Source organism: Trachemys scripta, chromosome 5 (genome assembly GCF_013100865.1).
Source record: "Trachemys scripta elegans isolate TJP31775 chromosome 5, CAS_Tse_1.0, whole genome shotgun sequence".
Taxonomy (NCBI): domain Eukaryota; kingdom Metazoa; phylum Chordata; order Testudines; family Emydidae; genus Trachemys; species Trachemys scripta.
Window position 1 is genome coordinate 119466975 of NC_048302.1, and position 23613 is coordinate 119490587.

General features: G+C 43.1%; 1 protein-coding gene across 1 annotated transcript in view; it reads right to left on the bottom strand.

Moving 5' to 3' along the window:
- Positions 1–23120, bottom strand: part of HGFAC (HGF activator) — a 71103-nt gene extending 47983 nt beyond the window's left edge. Inside the window, exons 1-4 of the mRNA XM_034771307.1 lie at positions 22903–23120; positions 21127–21181; positions 18367–18463; positions 4858–4931 (exon numbers count right to left, since the gene is read on the bottom strand). Coding sequence (XP_034627198.1) covers positions 4858–4931; positions 18367–18463; positions 21127–21181; positions 22903–23001 — 325 coding nt within the window. The 5' untranslated portion in view covers positions 23002–23120. The remainder of the gene's footprint in view (positions 1–4857; positions 4932–18366; positions 18464–21126; positions 21182–22902) is intronic.
- Between the last annotated feature and the right edge of the window lie 493 nt (positions 23121–23613).

Below are 23613 nucleotides of genomic sequence, written 5' to 3' on the forward strand. Positions count from 1 at the left end.
TAATAACTGCCAGACAACTCAATCTTTGTTTTGTCAGACATTGGCCAGTTATGCAGAATAGCAACACTTTGCGTTCAGATGCCTTGTGGCTTTAATATCACCATTTGATCTCATTAAAACAATGTTTACTCACTGTTCCTTTTTTAATTGCACAATAACTAGATTTATCTTGATCTATAAAACTATACAACTCAGTGAGCTGAATTCTTCTCTTCCACTGAAATAAATGAGTTTATAATGATATAACTGAAGCAAAATTTGACACATGATCATTATTCACAATATTGATAAGTCAAGTCAAGTCAGCAGGTATCATGTGAGGATATGGGACAAATGTCCACAAGATGGAGCTAGTCCTTTACACTAGTGATAAAAAAAAAGTCTGAAGCTCTCATTTGCCCGGATTAATGCTCTGTGTATTTTACGTAGCAACATAACTAAGTGGGATTATGTCTCTACATTAGATTACATAAATTATACATTCCTGGTAGTAGACTCTGGTGCATTCTAAGACTAAGATAAGTGGGATGATGCAGAATTTCCTAACAGGAAGAGAAGGAGCAGATCAAATTAACTCAGAACAAACAAACTGCATCAAATGAATAAACTATAAAGTTTCCTATTCTCTGAAAGTATTTTTAAAAAACATGAAAAAATCCTGTCAGCACTACCTCCCAGTCAGTGGTGTCAAGTGGGAAGAATGTTGTTAAGTGAGGGGGCAACCAAGCCAAATTTCAGCAAGTGGCGTTGCAATCTGGTGCATGACGTAACACCACCACTCAAATGGTGCTGTGAGGCGGTGCATGGAGAGTCTGTCCCTCCACAGTGCCAGGCAGGGGAGTCAGGCTGAGAACTCAACTCCTGGGGGCACCCGCTCATGAACTCTGGTGGTAAGAGGGAGGGCAGACTCCCCAGCCAAAGGAGACCTGGGAGAGGAACTGGAATTCCCTTCGCCCCTGAAATATCTGAACTGGCACCACTGCTCTCAGTTCCCATGAAGTCAATTGATGGAGGCTGCCTTTTACATGACAAAGTACCATATAAAGTTCATAATACTTTTTAATGGGATAACACTAGTTGACAAAAGACATTGGGTTAACTCATCAATTGGTATAAACCAGCGTCTCTCCACTGAGGCCAATTGATCCAGCTGAAAGGCTGGCCCAATATTTTGCCTACATTTGAATTCTCTATCTAATGCTTCCTAGCCAAATTCTGCCATGAGGACAATGCAGAATTACACCATTGAGCTGTTCTTTGAGCAGGTGCTGGGCTGCCAACATGCTGATACTGCCAAGTAGACAATCCAACATGTAAAAATATACCCACACATAAAGAGTCTGAAACAAAGCACTTGAGGCCAGATTCTAAAATTCACTGTATTGGTATAAATCTGGAGTAATTCCACTGAAGTCAAGGCATATGCTCCAGATTTACAATGGTGTAACTGAGATCAGTATCTAGGCCTGTGTACATATACTGGTAGTCACACCCAAGGAGAACATCAAAAGAAAGCATGTAAACATAATGACTATGCTGCTGCTTCTTCCATTTTATAGTTATAAAATATCTATATTATATAGTGTTTCATCACTACATATTCCTGTAATTTTCAAACTTCTGCTCTCTCCCAGGGCCATCCCTCAGTATAGTGGAGCACATGGCAAATCATTTTTGGTACCATCCCTAAGTCAGCAAAGCAGAACCCCTAGCTCTGTCCTTCTCTCTTTCATTGGAACTCCTCATTATATTCCCTTCCACCATCCCTGGGTCACTTCCCATCTGTCTTTCCTCGGCATCCTCATCTCTTCTCCCCTCTGCTTCATTATTTATCTTTTGGCCAGCACAGGTCCTCTTGCAACTTCCACATCAGGGATGTGCTCCTACAGCACAGGAGTATTCTGGCCAGATCGTTTCTTCCTGCTTGGAACTCTTCCCAGAGTTATGGGTCCCTGGTAAACATGGTGCCCCAAGCAGCTGCCCGTCCAGTCTGTGCCTAAAGCCATCCCAGGATATCATCCCTCCTTTGTGAGAAAACCCCCACTTGAATCCTTTCACAATTGCTAACAACCATCTTGAGTTCAACTTCTCCAGAGCCCTGCTGAAGTAGTGAGTCACCTGCTCTCAGCTGTCTGACCACATCACCCAACTTCCTGGACTACTTTCAATTTGGATAGGACACTTTTCACCATACTGAGATGGCTCTTCTCCAGGAATTTAACTAGCTAGTACATGTTTCTGATCTGATACCTCCCCTCTCTTTATATTCAACTTACAAGATCTCGGCACATCTTTCCATATCATTCTGTTTTTATGTGCCCCTGAACAAAGTTGGTATCTAGTACTCTCCTTTCTTGAAACTTGATCCAAGATTCTTTGAAATCAATGATAAAACTCCCGTTGACGTTGGTGAGCTTTGGGTAGACCTTTGGGTTTAACCCTACAAGGTGCAGGGCACACTTAGGGTGACCAGATGTCCTGATTTTATAGGAGCAGTCCCAATATTCAGGCTTTTTTCTTATATAGGCACCTATTACCCTCCACCCCATCCCGATTTTTCACACTTGCTATCTGGTCACCCTTGGCACACTGGCCCCTATCCAGCACAATACTAGAGCCACAACTCAGCAATTCACTTGTGGCCACATTTGTACAGGTATTTAGGTGCCTGAAGATGCAGACAGGTGTCTAGTGGGATTTTCAACAGTACCTAGGTACCTAATTCCTATTGAAATCAAAAGTATTTCTGCAAAAAAAATTTTTTTTACTGTTTTTCTAGTTTATATAATGGTTGGGATTTCAGTGGGACCAGGACTCAATCTTTAAGTCACCAGGAATTAATGGTGCAGAGAATTTCACAAGATCCAGCCACACATTGGTAAGCAACCAACTGGGCCCAAAATAACTTGCATCTAAAAGAGTTTACCACAGACCTTTACTTCCTATTTTATGCCGACAATCAAAATTATGTGCATGCAGTACTATTGCTCTTTGCTATATAAAATCTGTGGGAAAATCCTGCCCATTTTGAGCTGACTACCCTTTTCATTGTTCTTAGGCTACTTCTGCAATGAATGCTTCTATTTACTCGCCCTCTTTGAAGCAGTCACTAAAGCAATATTTTTTTTTCAAATGAATTCTTCATAAGACAATCTGTTTTTGAAGCTCTGTTCTCTTTCGGTACATTATTGAGGAAGAGTAGCTGACGGAGTATCTGTGTGTTTAGCGTGAGGAAGAAAATATTTCCTTATTTGTTAAAAAAATGCAACTGTTTAAAAGAAATTACAAACAAAACAGAAATAGTCAGAGACACAGCCAGAACGGTTTTATCATCTGAGAGATGTGGTGTAGGGAAACAGGAACAGCCTACAAGTGCAACTCAGCGAGGAGGAAGGATGGTCTAGTGGCTAGAGCACTAGGGCAAGGGAGACGTGACTTCCAGTCTCTGCTCCACCACAAACTCCTCTGAGACCTTGGATAAGTCACTGAGCCTCGATTCCCCATAAATACACTAAGGGTGGGATACTACTGTAACAGGGGCCATACAAATACCATAAATAGAAAGATTCCCCCCCCCCCCCCCCCAATGGTCACTCATTTGTACAGAAGGCTAGTCCTGGGCACATAAATTAAAAGAAGGTGATTCCTGTAAAAACAGAGCACAAGACACTATTCCTTCCTTCAGAAATGGCTCCTACTGTCCCAGATACCCATGGAATAACACAGATAGATTACAATGAAAGGGTTGCTTGACACGGTTTACTTTGCCCACTGCTCTTATTAGAAAGATTATTTTATTTCCATAACTCACCAAATGAAACAGTTCCATTACATGAGCTCAGTGTGCAGTGCTAACAACCTCACAAATTCAGTGCTCCCGCAGCACGACTACACTTAGGGCCTTAATTTGCCAGGACTACTCTTGTGCCTTCTTTATATGCCCAATTACCGCATGCAGGACTTGTTTTCCTCCTATCTGCTAAATCTTGGGTAGCTAAGAAAGGGAGGCAGGGGAGATGTTGAGCATGGAGCATGTGAAAGCCCAAAGGGAGATATGCTGTATTCTGCTATACAGCCTTTTGGCAGTCTAGCAGTTACGTCACTTCCATACCTGGATATTTCTAAACATGCTGCTGCTCCCTCCAGACCTAGAGCTGGTGACTGATGCAGAATGTGTTATATGGGGAGTGAGTCCAGGATTCACCCTTCCCCAGAAAGATACTGTTTTGCGTGCCTGGCAATATGAGATGAAGTTGGGCCTCACCTATAGTGAGCAGGATTTTCCCTATGCACAGGAATAGCACTGACATTTAACCAAAGAATGGGGCTCAGGCTTTAATTTCACAGCATGGGGTACTGAAAACATACATGGGAACAGAGTGCGCTAGGTGATGGACAAATGACAGGTTTCACTTTCCAGCACTGATCCAGACTCCAGAAAAAAAGTTTAAACCCAACACTGTTATATGAATAGTTCATATTTTAGTATTTTTTAAATAGAGAAAGACCCAGATCCTCAGTTGCTGTAAATCAGTGTAGCTATACAGACATCAGTGTAGCTACACCAACTGAAGATCTGGCCTCTAGCGTGCACACTGCACAAGAAATACCTTAATAAGTTCCTTATTCTGTGGAAATCTCATCCTTCCCCTATTTCCACTTCCCTGTGTCATGTCCAGCCTTGATTGTGAGATCCCCAGAACAGGGGATTTACCTTTTACTTGTCTATAAAGCATCATGCACACTGATGGATAGATAATAAATCACCATCTAATAATAACAACAAAATACTGGATATTGCAGGGCAATTGTGCTTTTCAGATGCCTGTTGCTGGTGTCATTAATTACTTGCCTTACCTATATGGTCTTTGGACGCAGAAGCACAATAACCCCACTTCCTGTCGCGATCATAGTTATGTGTGGTTGAACACCTGAAAGAATTAAAAGTGTAGTTTAATGCAGCTTTGTAAACAACCCTGCACCATCTGAGACAAGAACATCCTTCAAAATCACTTAGTATGAACTATTAAGAGCTGATATTTTATTTATTTTAATTACAGCAGTAGTAAGGACAGTAATACTTAGGGGTGATCTGCAAAAGGCATTTAAACAGATGTGATTAATAAAAAAAGTCCTGAAAAAAAATTGTTGGTGGTGTTTTCATTCCCCCCCCCCCCAAGTTGTTTTATTTTCTGCTTGCTTTTTACTGTGGAAACATTGGGAATGCCAAGTCTTTTCATCCCTGGTTTTACTGGAGGAATCACTGAGGGTCTTTGAGTTGAGCATTCTGACCTCTCTCACCTTAGTTGAAAGTTACATGATGCCAGAGTGGGGACAATTAGCATCTCTTCTGCCTGGCCTGCCATGTTCGGGGGTGGGACCATGCCACAAAAACCACTTACCTCCCATCTATCACATGGAAGTGATGATCCTCACAAGGACCCTCTATGCATGGCTCAAAGAAAGGGCAGGATCTGAGCCCAGAAAATGATGAATGACAAGTTTCTTTTAATAGGGTCTCATAGGAGGGTGCTCTGTCTGGTCAGCAGGCCTAGTGGCCAGGGTCTGCTGCTGTAATCTCTTTTCAGTTCAATGTGTCAGGGACCCTCTAAACAGGGTTCAGCTGGGTCAGCTTTCTTTTGGGTAGCTTCCCATCCTTGGGCTATGTTCCTTTCCCCAGGAGCATTGCTCAGCTGTGACTGAGGGACAGAGCTTTCCTAGCCCAGTACTGCTTCAGCCTTGCCTCTAGTGCGGGGTCCATAAACCCTATCATAGGTCTGAAGAGTGAATTAGCTGACGAAGATGCTCATGAGCACAGTACAGATTTAGGGCCACTGCGGGATATCATAGTTAATTTACTTTATCAGACCGAAAGGCGCCTATATTAACTTCCTTTTTGTTGCTCTATACATTTCCATTACACATTTATCATCCTACTCTACCTTGTGAGATTATCCTTTTTAAAATTAATTAGCATTAATTTAATTCAAGCTCCTGGGGAAAAAACACTGGGGATAAAAATGATCTTTGTGAAAGATACCATCACCCCACCTCCCTTCACTTGAAGATAGGCTACGAACAGATGTGGAACTGAGAGCTGAGACCTCCCCAACAAGTCCTCCAGCAAAACCAGGGAAATCCTGACTTGGCATTCCTGATATTACTAAGGTTTAAAAAAAAAAAAAGACAAAAATAAATATCTAAAAAAACACATTAAGGCTGGCTTTATTCATCATAATTAAAATAGGGCCTAACCCATTTTTGCTTTCGAAAGTAACCTCTTATAAATTGTAGAGATGGGGGAAGTTGTCCCCAAAGGGACTTTTCTCTGCTTTCTATGGCAAATGTGCTTTATTTTCTGTTCCTTAAAGTATTTCCACTTCTTAGCCACCCAGACAGGAATAATTACAAATGAGGAACTATACAAAGGTGATTTCCAGATTCACCGACAGAATCTCAACTCTTTGCAACAGAAAGGGTCAAATGCTGCTCCCCTTACTTGAGTGCATCTCACTTTTTAATGGATTTCACCCTCTGTGAGGCAGGGAACGATTATCCATATTTTACAGGCAGGGCATGAAGGCACAGCATAGATTAAGTCATTTATCCAAGGCCACACAGGAAGTTTGCAGCTGAGCTGAGAACTGAACACAGCCCAAACCAGAGAGAGCACTGGCCCTTGGCCATCCTTTCTACCTTATTCTGATGTATCATAATAAATATTATCTGTAGAGGGAGTATCACTACAGAATAACGGCATGACTGTGGAGTGTTATAAAGAAAGGTGCTTTTCATAGAATCAAAGGACTGGAAGGGACCTCAGGAGGTCATCTAGTTCAATCCCCTGCACTCATGGCAGGACTAAGCATTATCTAGACCAGCATTTCTCAAACTGGGGTCTGCAGACCCCTGAGGGTCCCGAGCGTACTTCAGGGGGTCTGTGGGTCCCGCTGATCAACTCCTCCCCACTCCTTCTCTCCCTCAACTCCTCGCCCTCCCTCCCAGCACCTGCTTCACGCCAGGGAACAACTGAAGCAGGCACTGGGAGAGAGGGCGAGGAGTGGGGACCCTGGGTCTGCGCTGCTCCTGGAAGTGACCAGCACGTCCCTGCGGCCAGAGGGGGGCAGGGAGTCTCCGCGTGCTGCCCCCGGCCCAAGCGCCGACTCTGCAGCTCCCATTGGCTGGAAACTATGGCCAACGGGAGCTGAGGGGGCAGTGCCTGCGGGTAGGGGCAGCACGCAGAGGCCCCATGACCCGCTGCCTAGGAACCGCTGCCAGAGGGATGTGCCAGTCGCTTTCGGGAGCTGCCCGAGGTAAGTGTTACCCCCCCCCTTACCCCTTCCCACACCACAACCCCCTGCCCCAGCCCAGAGCCTGCACCCAAACTCCCTTCCAGAGCCCACACCCCTTCCCGCCCCCAAACTCCCTCTGTCATCCCCTCTGCACCCCTCACCCCTGCCCCAGCCCTAAGCCTCCTCCAGAACCCAAACTCCTTCCCGTTCCATCCCACACCCAAACTCCCTCCCAGAGCCCACACCCCACTCTTTCCCACATCCAAACTCCCAGCCCAGAGCTCGCACCCCTCACTCACTCCTTCATCCAAACTCCCTCCCAGAGCCCACACCTGCTCCTGCACCCCAACCCCATGTCCCAGCCTGGTCAAAGTGAGTAAGGGTGGGAGACAGCGAGTGACAGAGGGAGGGGGGATGGAGTGAGCTGGGGCGTGGCCTTGGGGAAGTGAGCAGAGCAAGGGCTGAGAGGGGGGGGGGGTTGGGGTCCCCGAAAAATTTTAAATCAGAATGGGGGTCCTCGGGTTGCTAAAGTTTGAGAACTGCTGATCTAGTCAATTCCTGGCAGGTATTTGTCTAACCTGATCTTAAATCTCTCCAATGATGGAGATTCCACAACCTCCCTAGGCAAGTTATTCCAGTGCTTAACTACTGTGACAGTTAGGAAGTTTTTCCTAATGTGAACCTAAACCTCCCCTGCTGCAATTTAAGCCCATTGCTTCTTGTCCTATCCTCACAGGTTAAGAAGAACAATTCTTTTCCCTTCTCCTTGTAACAACCTTTTATGTACTTGAAAAGAGTTATCATGTCCCCTTTCAGTCTTCCCTTTTCCAGACTAAACAAACCCAATTTTTTTCAATCTTCCCTCTTAGGTCATGTTTTCTAGACCTTTAATCATTTTTGTTGCTCTTCTCTGGACTTTCTCCAATTCGTCCACATCTTTCCTGAAATGTGGTGCTCAGAACTAGACGCAATACTCCAGTTGAGGCCTAATCAGCAGAAAGTAGAGCAGAAGAATTACTTCTTGTGTCTTGCTTACAACACTCCTGCTAATACATCCCAGAATGATGTTTGCTTTTTTTGCAACGGTATTACACTGTTGAATCATACTCAGGGCTGGCTCCAGGCACCAGATCCCCAAGCAGGTGCTTGGGGCGGCCAAGGGAGTGGGGCGGCATGTGTGGCAACTCCGGGGGCGGCAGGTCCCTCACTCCCTCTAGGAGTGAAGGACCTGCTGCCGAACTGCCGCCGCCGATCACGGCTTTTTTTTTTTTTTTTTTCCCCAATTGCCACCGCCGGTCGCGATTGTGATCGCGGCTTTTTTTTTTTTTTTTTGCTTGGGGTGGCAGAAATGCTGGAGTCGGCCCTGATCATACTTAGCTGGTGGTCCACTATGACCACCAGATCCCTTTCTGCAGTACTCCTTCCTAGGCAGTCATTTCCCATTTTATATGTGTGCAACTGATTGTTCCTTCCTAAACGGAGTACTTTGCATTTGTCCTTATTGAATTTCATCCTATTTACTTCCGCCCATTTCTCCAGTTTGTCCAGATCATTTTGAATTTTAATCCTATCCTCCAAAGCACTTGCAATCCCTCCCAGCTTGGTACTGTCTGCAAACTTTATAAGTGTACTCTCCATCTAGGTTGCATTTCCCTAGTTTGTTTATGAAAAGGTCATGCAAGACAGTATCAAAAGCTTCACTAAAGTCAAGATATACCATGTCTACTGCTTCCCCCCATTCACAAGACTTGTTATCCTGTCAAAGAAAGCTATCAGGTTGGTTTGACACAATTTGTTCTGGACAAATCTATGCTGTTACTTATCACCTTATTATCTTCTAGATATTTGCAAATTGATTGCTTAATTATTTGCTCCATTATATTTCCAGGTACATAAGTTAAGCTGACTGGTCTGTAATTCCCGGGGTTGTGCTTATTTCCCTTTTTATAGATTGGCTCTATATTTGCCCTTTTCCAGTCTTCTGATATCTCTCCCGTCTTTAATGACTTTTCAAAGATAATGGCTAATGGTTCAGATATCTCATCAGTCAACTCCTTGAGTATTCTAGGATGCATTTCATCAGGCCCTAATGACTTGACATCTAATTTGTCTAAGTAATTTTTAACTTGTTCTTCCCTATTTTAGCCTCTGATCCTACCTCATTTTCACTGGCATTCAGTATGTTAGACATCCAATCACCACCAACCTTCTTGGTGAAAACCAAAACAAAGAAGTCATTAAGCACCTCTGCCATTTCCACATTTTCTGTTATTATTTCCGCCCTCCCGCCCCCAGTTAAGTTACGGGCCTACCCTGTCCTTGGTCTTCCTCTTCTAACGTATTTGTAGAATGTTTTCTTTTTACCCTTTATGTCTCCAGCAAGTTTGATCTCATTTTGTGCCTTGCCCTTTCTAATTTTGTCCCTCCATACTTGTATTATTTGTTTATATTCATCCTTTGTAATTTGACCTAGTTTCCATTTTTTGTAGGACTCTTTTGATTTTTAGATCATTGAAGAGCTTCTAGTTAAGCAAGGGTGGCCTCTTGCCATACTTCCTATCTTTCCTACGCAGTGGGATAGTTTGCTCTTGTGCCCTTAATAATGTCTCTTTGAAAAACTGCCAACTGTCTTCAATTGTTTTTCCTCTTAGACTTGCTTCCCATGGGATCTTACCTACCAACTCCCTGAGTTTGCTAAAGTCTGCCTTCTTTAAATCCATTATCTTTATTTTGCTGTTCTCCTGCCTATCATTCTTTAGAAACATGAACTCACCATTTCATGATCACTTTCACCCAAGCTGCCTTCCACTTTCAAATTCTAACCAGTTCCGCCCTATTTGTCAAAATCAAATCTAGAACAGCCTCTCCCCTAGTAGCTTTTTCCACCTTCTGAAATAAAAAATGTCTCCAATACATTCCAAGAACTTGTTGGATAATCTGTGCCTTGCTGTTTTATTTTCCCAACAGATGTCTGAGTAGTCGAAGTCTCCCATCACCACCAAGTCCTGTGCTTTGGATGATTTTGTTAGTTGTTTAAAAAAAGCCTCTTCCACCTCTTCTTCTGTAGTAGACCCCTATCAGGACTTCACCCTTGTTTTTTACTGCTTTTATCCTTACCCAGAGACTTTCAACAACTCTGTCTCCTATTTCTATCTCAATCTCAATCCAAGTCTATACATTTTTAATATATAAGGCAAAACCTCCTCCCTTTTTTCCCTGCCTGTCCTTCCTGAGCAAGCTATACCCTTCTATACTCTTCTTCTGTTTTATTTAAACTACCTGATCACTATTTCACTATTTTATTATGTATCTTTTTAACATTAATTGAACAGAAAGAAAGATGCATGGTAGTCCAATTAAAAATTACCAAAATTAAAGTAGTATTCTGAAGTTAAAAGAATTAGGGTCCACTTAACTCCATTCAAGTCAATGGGACACCCTCCATGGCTTATACTGGAGTTGAGATCAGGCCTTCTTAAAAGATGGCCTATGATTTTGCCACAATTGTTACATTAGAGTTAAATTAATCATTAAGTTAAAAGTTGTCACTGACACCGCGGTGCTCATGACATTATTCCTGAAATGGGCTCAGGCTCTGCATTTAATGCCTCATTTGTGTCAGCAGTGATGGGAAAAGGGTGTCTGGAGCTTTACAGCTGAGCTATTGCTGCAAGACTGGCTTACTAGACCAACACTACATTAACTGGCATGTGAGAAACTAATGGAAAAGGCTCTATATAGTTCTGATTAATGACAAAAGAGCTAAATAAATATGTCACATAAAGACTTTAAACAACAACAAAACTCTGTGGGATGGTTAGAAAAAGCTAAGATTTACCCCAAAATTAAGATCACCCAACTCTGTCCTTCAGCAGATGGGATTCAATATTAACTTGTTTAGAATCTTTTTTCCTCTTTAAATATTTTATGTTATCGAAGTTACAGGGCCTGACATGGCTCCCTGCACTGGCCCCCCTTTCTCCACCGTATCGAACACAAACTACTCGTCTTCACATTCAAGGTCCTGTTCCCACAGTACAAATAATCTCCCAAGCTGCCACTCATGCTTGGGAGGAGCTCCCCATAAATATTTGTAAAGCTATTGTCATTGTCATCCTTTAAATCCGTTCTTAAAACTCTTCTGTGCTGTGATGCCTACCAAAAACTTGACAACACTTAGGCAATTGACATGTTGAGGCCATGGCCTATTATACTGCCCAATATTGTCTCAATGTTTCCCTGTGATCACTCATCTGTGTGACTATAACCACCTTTTGTCTCTTGTTTTATACGCAGATTGGGGCAGGGAATTTCTTTTCATTATGTATGTGTACAGTGCCTACTATACTGGGATCTTGGTCCATGACTGGGCTCATAGATGCTACCATAACACAAATAATAAAATTAAAGTCACTAGGAGATGGGTTGGGCGGCGGCCCACAGCTCAAGACTTCTGCATATAAAATCCAGCAGCAGAACTAAAAAACAGCATATTAAGTGTCTGATCTGAATGTTACTGAAGTAAATAGAAAGACACTCTAACGTTGCACTCCATATGTTTGTGGAAATAAGCTTATGAGTGTAAACATAATGTAACTGGAATATGCTTTATGCAAAAGGTCTCTTGTAAGATATCGTTACAAAGCTTATAATCTACTGTATGAATGTATCATTCTTGTATCTGAAGCTAGAAATATGAAGTATTATTCTAAAGTCCTATTGTAATTATGCAAAGTGTGGGCCATTAATGGTGGTTTAGAATCTTGATGGCTCCCATTGACCAGGACAATTGGTTGTAAATGGCTCTGTTTACTTGTAAGCCTTCCAGTGTTCGTGTGAGTCAGACCAGAAAGAATGGAGGCTTGGGGTCTCACAGGACATGTGACCATGTCACCTGGTACTGGAATCCATCTTAAATCCAGTGCTTTTCCATTTAGAAGGTGGGGTGGGGACCCAGAGAGACAAAAGATTCCCGCCTGTTGCCAAAGCTATAAAAGGGGGTGGAACAGAACAAAGGGGGGTCCCAGTCATGTGAAATCCCCTGCTTTTCACCTAAGATGCCTGCTGGAACTAACAAGAACTGTACTGGGGAAAGGACTGGGCCCAGACTAGGAAGGAGTCTAGTGTGTGAAAGAAGCTTATTGGAACATCTCTGAGGATGAGGTTTACCTGTATTCAGTTTCTTAATGTATTAGGCTTAGATTTGCGTGTTTTGTTTTATTTTGCTTGGTAACTTACTTTGTTCTGTCTGTTATTTCTTGAAACCACTTAAATCCTACTTTTTATATTTAATAAAATCACTTCTGTTTATTAGTAAACTCAGAGTAAGTGACTAATACCTGGGGGAACAAACAGCTGTGCATATCTCTCTATCATTGTTATAGAGGGCGGACAATTTATGAGTTTACCCTATAAGCTTTATATAGGGTAAAATGAATTTATTTGGGGTTTGGATCCCATTGGGAACTAGGTGTTTGGGTGCTGGAGATAGGTGACTTGCTGAGCAGTTTTTGGTTAAAGCCTGCAGCTTTGGGGGTATGGACCAGACTTGGGTCTGTGTTGCAGTAGGCTAGCATGTCTGGCTCAACAAGACGAGGTTCTGGAGTCCCAAGCTGGCAGGGAAAATGGGCTCAGAGGTAATTCCAGCACATCAGTTGACAGTCCCCAGGGGGTCTCTGTAACGGAACCCGTCACAGACTCCTCTACTGACTTGAATGGGTTTTGGATCAGGCACTAATCTGTCAGCTATTAAATAGAGAGATAAAGTGGGTTAGGTAATATTTATTGCCAACCAAGCCATAGGTGGTCAGGCCTAACGGTGAAGAGAAGAGTTCAGCCTACAGGTTAGAGCTGGGTCAAGTGTGGATGGAGTCCAGGAAATGAGTCAAGGGTCAGTACCAGAGGGGCAGAAGGCCAAATGTCAGAGTGGGGGGAAGGGAAACCAGAGTTGTAAACCAGAGGCAGAACCAGAGATCAGTGCTGGAGACATAGAAGCTGAATGCCAGATCTGGAGGGTCAACTGGAGTCATAAGCCACAGGCAGAGCTAGGGCGGGTGGGTCAAAACTGGAAGTCTGAAGTAGAGGGAAACAGGAGCTGGAGCAGAGCAGAGGAACTGGAAGCAGTCTGGAGCAGGGCTAGAACAAGGGCTGGAGCAAGCAGGAGCAGGGCTGGAACAAGGGCAAGCACAGCTGCAGGTATGGTGCATGTTGAGCAACCAGTGAACTACAGTGGGGGCTTGGTCTGCTCCCTGATAACATCTTTTATTGGACCAACTTCTGTTGGTGAAAGAAACAAGCTTTCAAGCTACTCAGAGCTCTTCTTCGGGTCTGGGAAAGGTATTCAGAGGATATTTCTACACTGCAATGTAAACCCTGGGTTTGAACTCAGGCTCAAGCATAATCCCCCTTCTGTCTACACACAAATCACGCTAATCTAGGACTCAGACCCAGTGTCCTAGGACACCACAGGGGTGGAGGATCCGAGTGTGAGTCAAGTCGGGACCCAAGATTAAAGCCTTTGCTTTGCAGTGTAGTTGCAGCCCCACTGGACTCACACTATGGGAGTCTGCTAAAAGTATTCCACAACCCCAGCAGATGACTTTCTTTGTCCTCTAGACAGTCATGTTTGGTGGACAGTCAAGTTTTCCCACATTGCTCCAGGAACAAAAGGGCTAGAGCAGCCACGTTTTGTGTGTGTGCTAGGAAGTCTGGGATATGAGTGGTTTGACTTTTGCCCTCATAATGCAGTATAGACGCTGGTGCCCCAGGCTGGGACGCAAGGTCCAACAATTCCTAACCTGGGATTACAAATGAGTGTAGACTCTCAAGCACTAGGTAAACAAACCCAGGGTCTGCTAACTCGAGTTCAACTGACCCTGGGCTTACATTGCAGTGTAGACATCCCAGAGAGTCACAGCTAAATACAAGATGGAACAGATTGTTAAGACAATAAGTTAACACATGTTGCAAGCGACCATTCAAGGTGAAATGGACATTAACACCTCTACAGTCATAGGACAATGGAGGGACAGTGGGTTACAGATTGTTATAATGAGCCATAAATTCAGTGTCTTTACTGAGTTCATGATTTTTAGTGTCTAGCAATGTCCTGGGACCAAAACAGCCACAACAACACTTCAAACAGGTATTAAATAGGAAAACCCTCAGGTTAAGCAATGTATCTAGAAAGCTTTAAATCAGCAGAACAATGTGGTGCTATCCAACTGTTTTAGTTTGTCAAGTGCTATTAGGGTGACCAGATGTCCCAATTTTATAGGGACAGTCCTGGTTTTTGGGTCTTTTTCTTATTTAGGGTCCTATTACCCCCCATCCCCATCCCGATTTTTCACACTTGCTGTCTGGTCACCCTAAGTGCTATATAAAGGGCCAGGTTGTGCCAAACAGCTGAGCAGGGGGCCAGCCACAATGACAGTCCCTGATAATGTCCCTCCCAGTATAAGCCACCTCAAAAAGAGCAGGGAGGAAGTGAAGTCTTATCTGCTCACCAGTCAGCAGAGTCATCTGAAGTCCATTATCACATATGACATTATCATATACAGACTCATATGCACATAAGCTAACAAAAACAATGCACAAGGCAGCGCTCTCTTTGTTATGCAGTGCTAGTTTTCTGGCATCAAGATCTCTGAAGACATGTCAGGTTGCTTTTAGCTTATGAGAGAAGAGCATATGTTCTCTAGAAAGGTCAGAGATAAAGATGAAACAGACATGACTTGTCAAAATCAGGCAGCTACAGCTACCTCCTCTCTTATCTGCCAACTTGTAAACTGTATTTGAAAACAGGAAGCACAAATGAAAGCCACCCAAGGTCAGCTCTCAACTGTGCTCCAACCCTGGATCCCACACATTGGCTCTTTTTCAATTTCTATGGCATAGTTAGTTAAAGATATATATGGAGGATTTCAGGTATAATTAAGAATCCCCCTGAACATGAAATAAACTGAAATAGGCCTAAAGACTGATCTCCAGTGTGTTGGCTCATTTGGATGCAGGTTTCAAGAAAGAAAATTGCACACATTATATATATTTAATTAAGATACTCTTGAAATATTGTTTTATTGGTGCCTCTCTCATCAGCTATTTACCTGTGGATAATCAGGATAATCAGAAGTGATCTCCTAGCTTGAATTACTTAGTTTAAATGAGAGACAAGATGGGAGAGGTAATATCTTTTATTGGACCAACTTCTGTTGATGAGAAAGACAAGCTTTTTTGAGCTACACAGAGCTCTTCCTCAGGTCTGGAAAAAGTAATCAGAGCATCACAGCTAAATACAAGATAGAACAAATAGTGTAGTACAAGTAGCTAGCACATATTCTAAGGGACAATTCAAGTTGAAGTGGCCCATTAACATCTCTGCAGTCATATGTCAAAAAGGGGAGGCTAGTGGGTTACAAACTGTTGTAATAAGCCATAAATCCAGTGTCTTTTTGCTAGACTCTAAACATCATGGTCTTAAGAGTTATGAATTTAAGCTCCTAGGCTCATCTTTTGAAAGTGTTATGCAGGTTTCCTTTGAGGATGAGGACGGATAGGTCAGATATAGAGTGATCACTTTGTGAAAAGTGTTCACCCACAGATGATAGGGTGTTCTTGTCTTTTATCATTTTCCTGTGTGAGTTCATTCGAGAGCGTAATGATTGTCTGGTTTCACCCACATAGTTGTTATTGGGACATTTAGTCACTGAGTGAGGTATACCACATGTTGTGATAAGCATGTGTAGCACCCATGGATCTTGAAAAGTGTGTTGTGGCAGGTGTTGACCATTGGCGCGGAGGAGGTATTTCTGCAGGTTTTGCATCTGTTCTGACAGGATCTGGTGTCGCTTTAAGTTGGTGTGTCCTGGTCTGTGGGTAGCTTGCTTCGATGATGAGTTTAGAAAGGTTGGGTGGGGGGTTGTTTCAGGAATGATTTCTTGCAAGATGGGGTCCCCATCGAGTATGGGTTGTAGTTGTGTAATGATACCCAGTATGGGTTCCAGAGTGAGGTGGTAGACGACAACTAGGGGTGTGCGGCCAGAGGGAGTTTTATTTATGTATTGAAGCAGGTTCTCTCAAGGTATTTTGGTGGCCCATTCCATGATGCAATCTACTTTTCTGGTGGAGTGTTCTTGTTTGGTGAAGGCGGTTTTAAGTGCGTTAAGGTGTATATCCCGGACTTTCTCTTGGGAGCTTATTCTGTGGTAGTTGAGTGCCTGGCTGTAGATTTCTTGGTATCTTTGGGATGGTTACTGGATCTATGAAGGTAGGTATGGTGATTCATGGGTTTCTTGTATATAGTCATTCGTAGAGTTCCATTATTTAAGTTGATTGTAGTGTCCAGAAAGTTGATGCTGGTGCAGGAACATTCCAGAAAGAGTTTAATGGACAGGGAGTGGGTGTTAAAATTGTGGTGGAAATCTGTGAGGGAGTTTAAGTTGTCTGTCCAGAGGATGAAAATATCATCAATGTATCTCAGGTATATAATTGGTTTCATGATGCATTTTGTGGTGCATTTCTCTCTGGAATACTTCCACACTAGCCTCAACTTCCTGAACATCACAATCTGCTTCAACATGGATAGCTTGTCTCTCTCACCAACAGAAGTTAGTCCAATTAAATATATTACCTCACCCACCTTGTCTAATATCCTGGGACTGACACAGTTTAAATGAGTCCACATGAGACTGACCTATGGTGCCTACACTACACTAGCACTTTACACTCACAATAGATATGCAGTAGAAGGCAGGTTCTAGCCCTTAGATTTTATTTTGGACAAGTGCCTTTTTTCATGATTGACACAAGTGTTTCTTTGACTGCATATCTATTTACAAACACATTCTGTAACATTATCACATTTACCTACACCCTTAAATCTGCCACTTACGAATCATCTATAGGGAAAAAGATGGTCAGACCCCTGTACTTCCTAGTCCATTCTCTATTTTGTCTTCTTATACCCACTTCTTGTGTCTGGTAGTAAACTAAGGCCATGTCTACACTACAACCCTTACAGCAGCACAGTTGTGCCACTGCAAGGTCTCCTGTGTAGCCGCTCTATACCAGCGGGGGAGAGCTCCCCTGCTGGCATAATTAAACCACCCCCAACGAGTGGCGGTAGCTATGACACCCAGAGACACTTTCTCACTGACATAGCGCTGTCCACACTGGTGCTTTTGCCAGTGAAACTTCTGTCTGTTACTGACCTAAGTGCTAGTGTAGACAAAGCTTGAGGTTGTCTGGTTCTCTGTGTTTATACAGTGCCTAACACAATGGGGTCCCTATCTGACTGGAGCCCTCCAGACACTACTGTAATACAAATAATAGTGAATATTTATAACAATTCCCACATTCAGGGAAGGACAGAATTGGACCGTGACTCTTTGAAAAAGTTTTTGAATTTTTAAAAAAATAAGTGAATCTGGAATAATAAAAATAAATATTCTGATGGCTAGCTGTAGTCCACCTACAACTGCACCGTCCATATGAGATTGGTGCCAGTATCACTAGAGTTTAAGTACAGGCAGGAAAAAGGATTTCATCTAAAAACTTGATTGGCTTTCCTGTAGTAAACTTTTGAGTTGTTACCCATACAAAACTTGATTGCTTCTTCAGCAGGGAGGTCAGTCCTAGCACATTGATTACATATATTTATATTCCATCTTTTATTCAGTCCAGAGAGTTAATAGTAGAGAGGTCATATTCTCCACTTATACTGCACAAGGAATTGCCAATGATCTGAACTGGAATTCCCATATATGAATCAAGGAAAGAATATGTATGACCCCTGATGAATAATTCTTCTGCATTCCTTTTGTGCGATGACGCATAATTCTTCTACACTACTTTTGTGCATTCTTTGTGCCTTAAGACACTGGCATTGCCCCATCTCTTTCTGTATACAGGGTCTGAGCCAATGCTCACTGACATCGGTAGGAGTCTTTCTTTTGACTTCAATGGGTGTTGGATTGGGCCCATAAATATTTATGGTAAAAACAAGACTAATGATCAGATACCTACTCATTTTAATTTAAAATAAAGCACTGAATATTTCTTTGCAAAGCTGACTTACCATTTCTTTTGAGAAAATAGATTTGATATACATGCGTGGTACATCCTTCCACCATACCGAAAGGGAAATGTACATAGCTGTTCATCCTCTGTAAACACTGAAATACAAGAGTAAAACGTTCCGTGCAGTCACACACTGACATGCAGCTCTTTGCTTACACAAAAGTAACGCTAATTTAAAGGAAAGGAATCTTCAGGTATCTCAATAGGATGGTGGATCCTGTTTCTTGTGAACTCTGGTATAGTAAGAGGAAAAGGAAATCTTACTTAGAGTACACTGGATCTGCAGGCACTACAGCTAAAGCAACATAATTTAAGTAGTCAGTGGTAGAATAAAAATTTCAGGTAATTTCAGCTCATGAATATATGGCAATTCCCAGTACAGCCAGACATAATAATAATTAATGATAATACATTCATATTATTGTGATATCTGAAATACAGTAACGCCTCACTTAAAGTCGTCCCAGTTAACATTGTCTCATTGTTTCGTTGCTGATCAATTAGGGAACATGCTCGTTTAAAGTTGTGCAGTGCTCCCTTCTAATGTCGTTTGGCAGCTGCCTGCTTTGTCCACTGCTTGCAGGAAGAGCAGCCCGGTGCAGCTAGCTGATGGGGGCTTGTAACCAGGGTGGACCAGCAGCCCCCCCCATCAACTCCCCCTATCAGCTCCCTGCTCCCCTAAGTTCCCCGGGCTGCAGCCGCCCAGCAGGCTATCAATTGCCAGGCAGTTCAGCTGTCCTTCCCCCCACTGCCATGTGCTGCTCCTGCCCTCTGCCTTGGAGCTGCTCCCAGAGACTCCTGCTTGCTGTGCAGGGGAGGAAGGGGGGGCTAATGTCAGGGTGTCCCCCTCCCCCTGCACCCCGCTTACCCCTGCAGGGAGGGGACACAGACGGAGAGAGACATAGAGAGCTTGGGGCAGCAGCTGCTGTCTCAACTTCCTGATCCACTTAAAAAGACAATACACTTAAGAGTGGGTCAGCTTATTTAAAGGGGCAAATGTGCATCTCTCTCTCTCTCTCTCCCACACACACACGAGGTGCATGTCTGTCTCTGTCTGCTATGCTGTCTCCCCTCCCTCGTTTTCGTGCTGCCTTGTGTGAGAGGCTACATTAACAACAATGTGTTAACCCCTGAGGGCTCAGCCGAGTGCTAGTTCATCATTTAGCAGCAAGGCATTCCCTGGGAAATATCCCTCCCTCTTCCAGCCTCTAACTTCACGACCTCAACCAAGCTTCACAATCATCATAGCTGTGAACAGTATTACATTGTTTGTTTAAAACGTATACTGTGTGTATATCTATATAATATATAGTTTTTTGTCTGGTGAAAAAAAATTCCCTGGAACCTAACAACTCCCCATTTACATTAATTCTTATGGGCAAATTGGATTCGCTTAACATCGTTTCGCTTAAAGTCACATTTTTCAGGAACATAACTAAAACCTTAAGCGAGGAGTTACTGTAGTACTCATTGGGCCTGTATACCACATTATAACATCCATTTAAAGTAAAGTGTTAGCCTGTAAAACAATCAAATAGACAAAAATGGTCAAAGGGGTAGGAGGGCTGTAAAGGGTGGAAGAAGATACTTAATATGGGGGCAAACATTGATTGGAATGATCAGATCATCACTTTTGGCATAAATAGGCTCATTACAAGTGAAGAAAAATGGACTGAGATGGATTTCTAGAAGCAATGAGTCTATGCCCACCACCTCAGTAGTACAGTTGCCTAAGAGGGATGATGGGATCCCTATAAGGCAGGTAAGGCTAGATAAGGCCCTCCTACTTTTTACCGGCCATAAGGGCAAGTAATGGAGGAGAGGGGCAAAGAGGAGTGAACAGGGGGAGGGGTCTTGGGGGAAAGAGTCGGCATGGGGCCAGGGCCTTGAGGAGAAGCGGTGGTGCGAGGGCTCAGGAAGAAGGGGCAGCATGGGGGCAAAGCCTTGAGGGAGGGGATGGTGTGAGGGTGGGGCCATGGTTTGGGCACCTGTGGCCCCTCCATTTTTAGAGAGCTTCCACCAACTCCTGGGCAAGATCCACAAAATGGATTTGGACACCTCGCTGTCACTTTAGGTGCTAAAATTCAAAATTTAGATATGCAAACCCTCCCCCTCAATTGCCACCTAACACTGTAGGTACCTAAAGTCTTAGGGGCCTGAATTTCCACAGGTAAAGTCCCTTAGGTGCTTACAAATCTGCCACTGGGCAGGTGCACAGCCACTTCAGTCTAGATGCCTGCATGTAGCTCACACTTAAGCCCCAGCATGATCCTCAGAGTAGGCGTTCTGCCTATCTTACCTGTGGTGCCTGATCTGGTAGGTGTTCTCAGAATCTGCCTACCAGATTGGGTCCGGCACATAACACCACCAGAGGAAGAGGTGGTGCTGGGGAGACAGCACCTTTATATCTTTTAGCTAGTGGCTAGAGCACTCAGTCATGATGTGGGAGACCTAGGTCAATTCTCTGCTCTGCCTGATGTGGAGAAGGGATTTGAACTTGGCTTTTCCCCACCCAGGAGGGTGCCCTAGCCACTGCACTATAGGATATTCTGAGGCAGGTGTCTCTCAGTATTTCCTGTTAGAGCTGCTCCACTGTGTATAAATAATTAAATATGCACTGTTCTTTTCTTTCTGTTCCTCCGCCACTGTCTTTAAGAGTTCACGTTGAAACAAAAAACAGGCTTGGTATAGGGTTGCATAGCATAGATACAGGTAAACAGTTTGTTATTACTGATGCCTATTAGAATTGATTTGGTACCTCTGTGGTGAAAGATTTCATGTACTGGGCCTCTTCTTTGTGTAAACCCACGGTTCTACAAATAAAAATAATGCAGATTGAAAAGACATAAATCCATTACATGAAACATTCTGTAAGGACGAAACACACATTCAGAGGAGTCCCAAAACATTTGTTATGTAGCACTTCTACAAGAATCCTATTATTTGTGTGTGGTTTTGGCGAGGGTGCAGTCTTGTGAAAGGGGATAAACAAACATTAGCTGATGAAAGGTCGTGGCTTATCCAGGAAAAACCAAACATGGTACAAGAATGCAGAAGACAAGCTTCATTATATCTCTCTGTTATTTAGGGACATATGTTCCTATTTCTTTTGGCGGGGAGCATGTCTTTCAAAGCTAGTTCGCAACTACGAATAATGCCCCAACCTTTTGACCTTTCACATCATTTAGCAGTGTTCCCCATGGGCTGAGTTATAAGCAATCTCTATTTGGGCTCACTGATCAGGAAATGAACACCAATAAAACTAAATATGTTAATTCTAATCAGCCACAAGAAATAAGAAATAATAGTAGGACATATAAAGTGCCACCACCACCAAAGGCACTCAGGACAACAAATAACCATAAAGCCGTGATTAAAATACAATATCCATATAATATAAATTCAATATCAGAAAAACAATCAAGGGAACTGGCACATAAGGAAGGGGGAGAAATAGAGGGAAGTTAATAAATAAGGAGCCAAGCATGATTCTTCTAAAAAAGCAGCTTGAGATGTTTATTACTACAGGGAAAAGCTTAGATGGATGCAAGGAAGAAACAAGTTCCACAGTCTGGAGCCTACAACAGCTCCATCACCTCCCAACCTAAGGCCTGATCCAACACCCAGTGGCCCAAGCAGGATTGAGGCCCTTTGTGCTAGGCACTGTAGAAACACATAAAGAGAGACATTCCCTTGGCCTAGAATGCTTACAGTCCAAGACAAGATGCAACTAGAACATGTAATACACTGTTGAAAGGTGTGGGGGAGGACCACAACAGAGGTAAGAACAGGTGGTTACCTAGGCTAGCTATGTGCAGTTAGATGGCTCTCAGTCAATTCTTTAAAAATATATAGCACAAATATTAGTGTTATCATTAATCCCTAATGGCCCCTCCCCTAGCCACTACTAGTTTAAGCCCAGATCCAGAGCATTTATGTATGTGCTGCTTAATTTTAAGCATAGAAACACTGAAAGTTCAGCACATGCATAAGTGCTTTGCTGTATCAGGACCTGAGCCAGGAGAAAGTTTAGTAGCCTGAGCACCAAGTGTGACATACCCACATTCCAGTAGATGCACAGGTTCAGACTCCAACAGGGCAATCTAGAGGTAAAGATCCATGAAGTTTGATGTACGGGGTGGGTCTTATAGATGAAACCCTCTAACATGCTCCTGTCTGCTCGGCAAGGGCATTACAGATCCCCGGCATTTCTTGTATGTGTGCTCCTCCCTTGATAACTTGGCAGTGTATTACATGCTGGTTGCTGTTTTCCACCCTACTGGTAGGTGAAAGGACTCCTATATGCATAACCATTGTAGTATTATTAGCATGACATGATACCTGATTTTCCACAAAGTTATCAGATAAATTATCCATGAAGAAAGATTTTGTCAGCTAACTTGCTTTGTGTAATTCAGCCAGCTGTCCAGCTCTACCCATTCAACCCAAGTATAAGTATCTGGTGCCTGTCATTTCATGTCCAGTCTTTGATGCACTAACCAGCCATTCCAAATCACAAGAAAATCACACTTACCATCCCTGTACAGTCACTGCTGAAAGTCAAAGCCAGGATGACAACAATGAAAGGACTGCAGGCTTTCATCTTCATTTTCCTTTCCAAAAAGCCCTGCATACAGCCGCAGGCTGGGCTGTTCTGCTGCCCAGGGGTCTGAAGCTGGAGGATAAATCAGCTACAGGCTTTTGCAAGAGATTTGGATATACCAAAATCTCCCAGTGGTTCACTTGACTTTAGAGTATTTTAACTTGTTAAGTAATCAGAGCTCTTATCAATGTTAATCATTAACTTCTTTGTGGGCTGATGTGAATGCAGCTATTTTACTAAAACCACAGGGACTGAATAGCTTTCAAAGGGCCCTGTGTGGAGATAAGTGCCCTCCACTTGCTCTGAACTCACTGGGCATGAAATGTACTCAACACATCCACAGGATCCAGCTTGATGTTACTTGTACTCAGAAAGCTATTTGCAACGGAAGCACTTCTTCTCTCTTTTCCTTTGATATGTAATTATAAACATGATACAGTAATTATGAAGAGCTCCAAACAAGCCACTCAGGAAACTATGTTATGTGGCAAAACATGGAACAGATCAATGCCAATATCAGACAAACACAAGAATTACTCATTAACAGATGGTTACCTGCCCAGCAGTTACTTATAAGAATGCTGGAGCAGTGAGTTAGGAAAAAATAAAAGAGAAAGAAAATACACATTACTCTGACAAAAC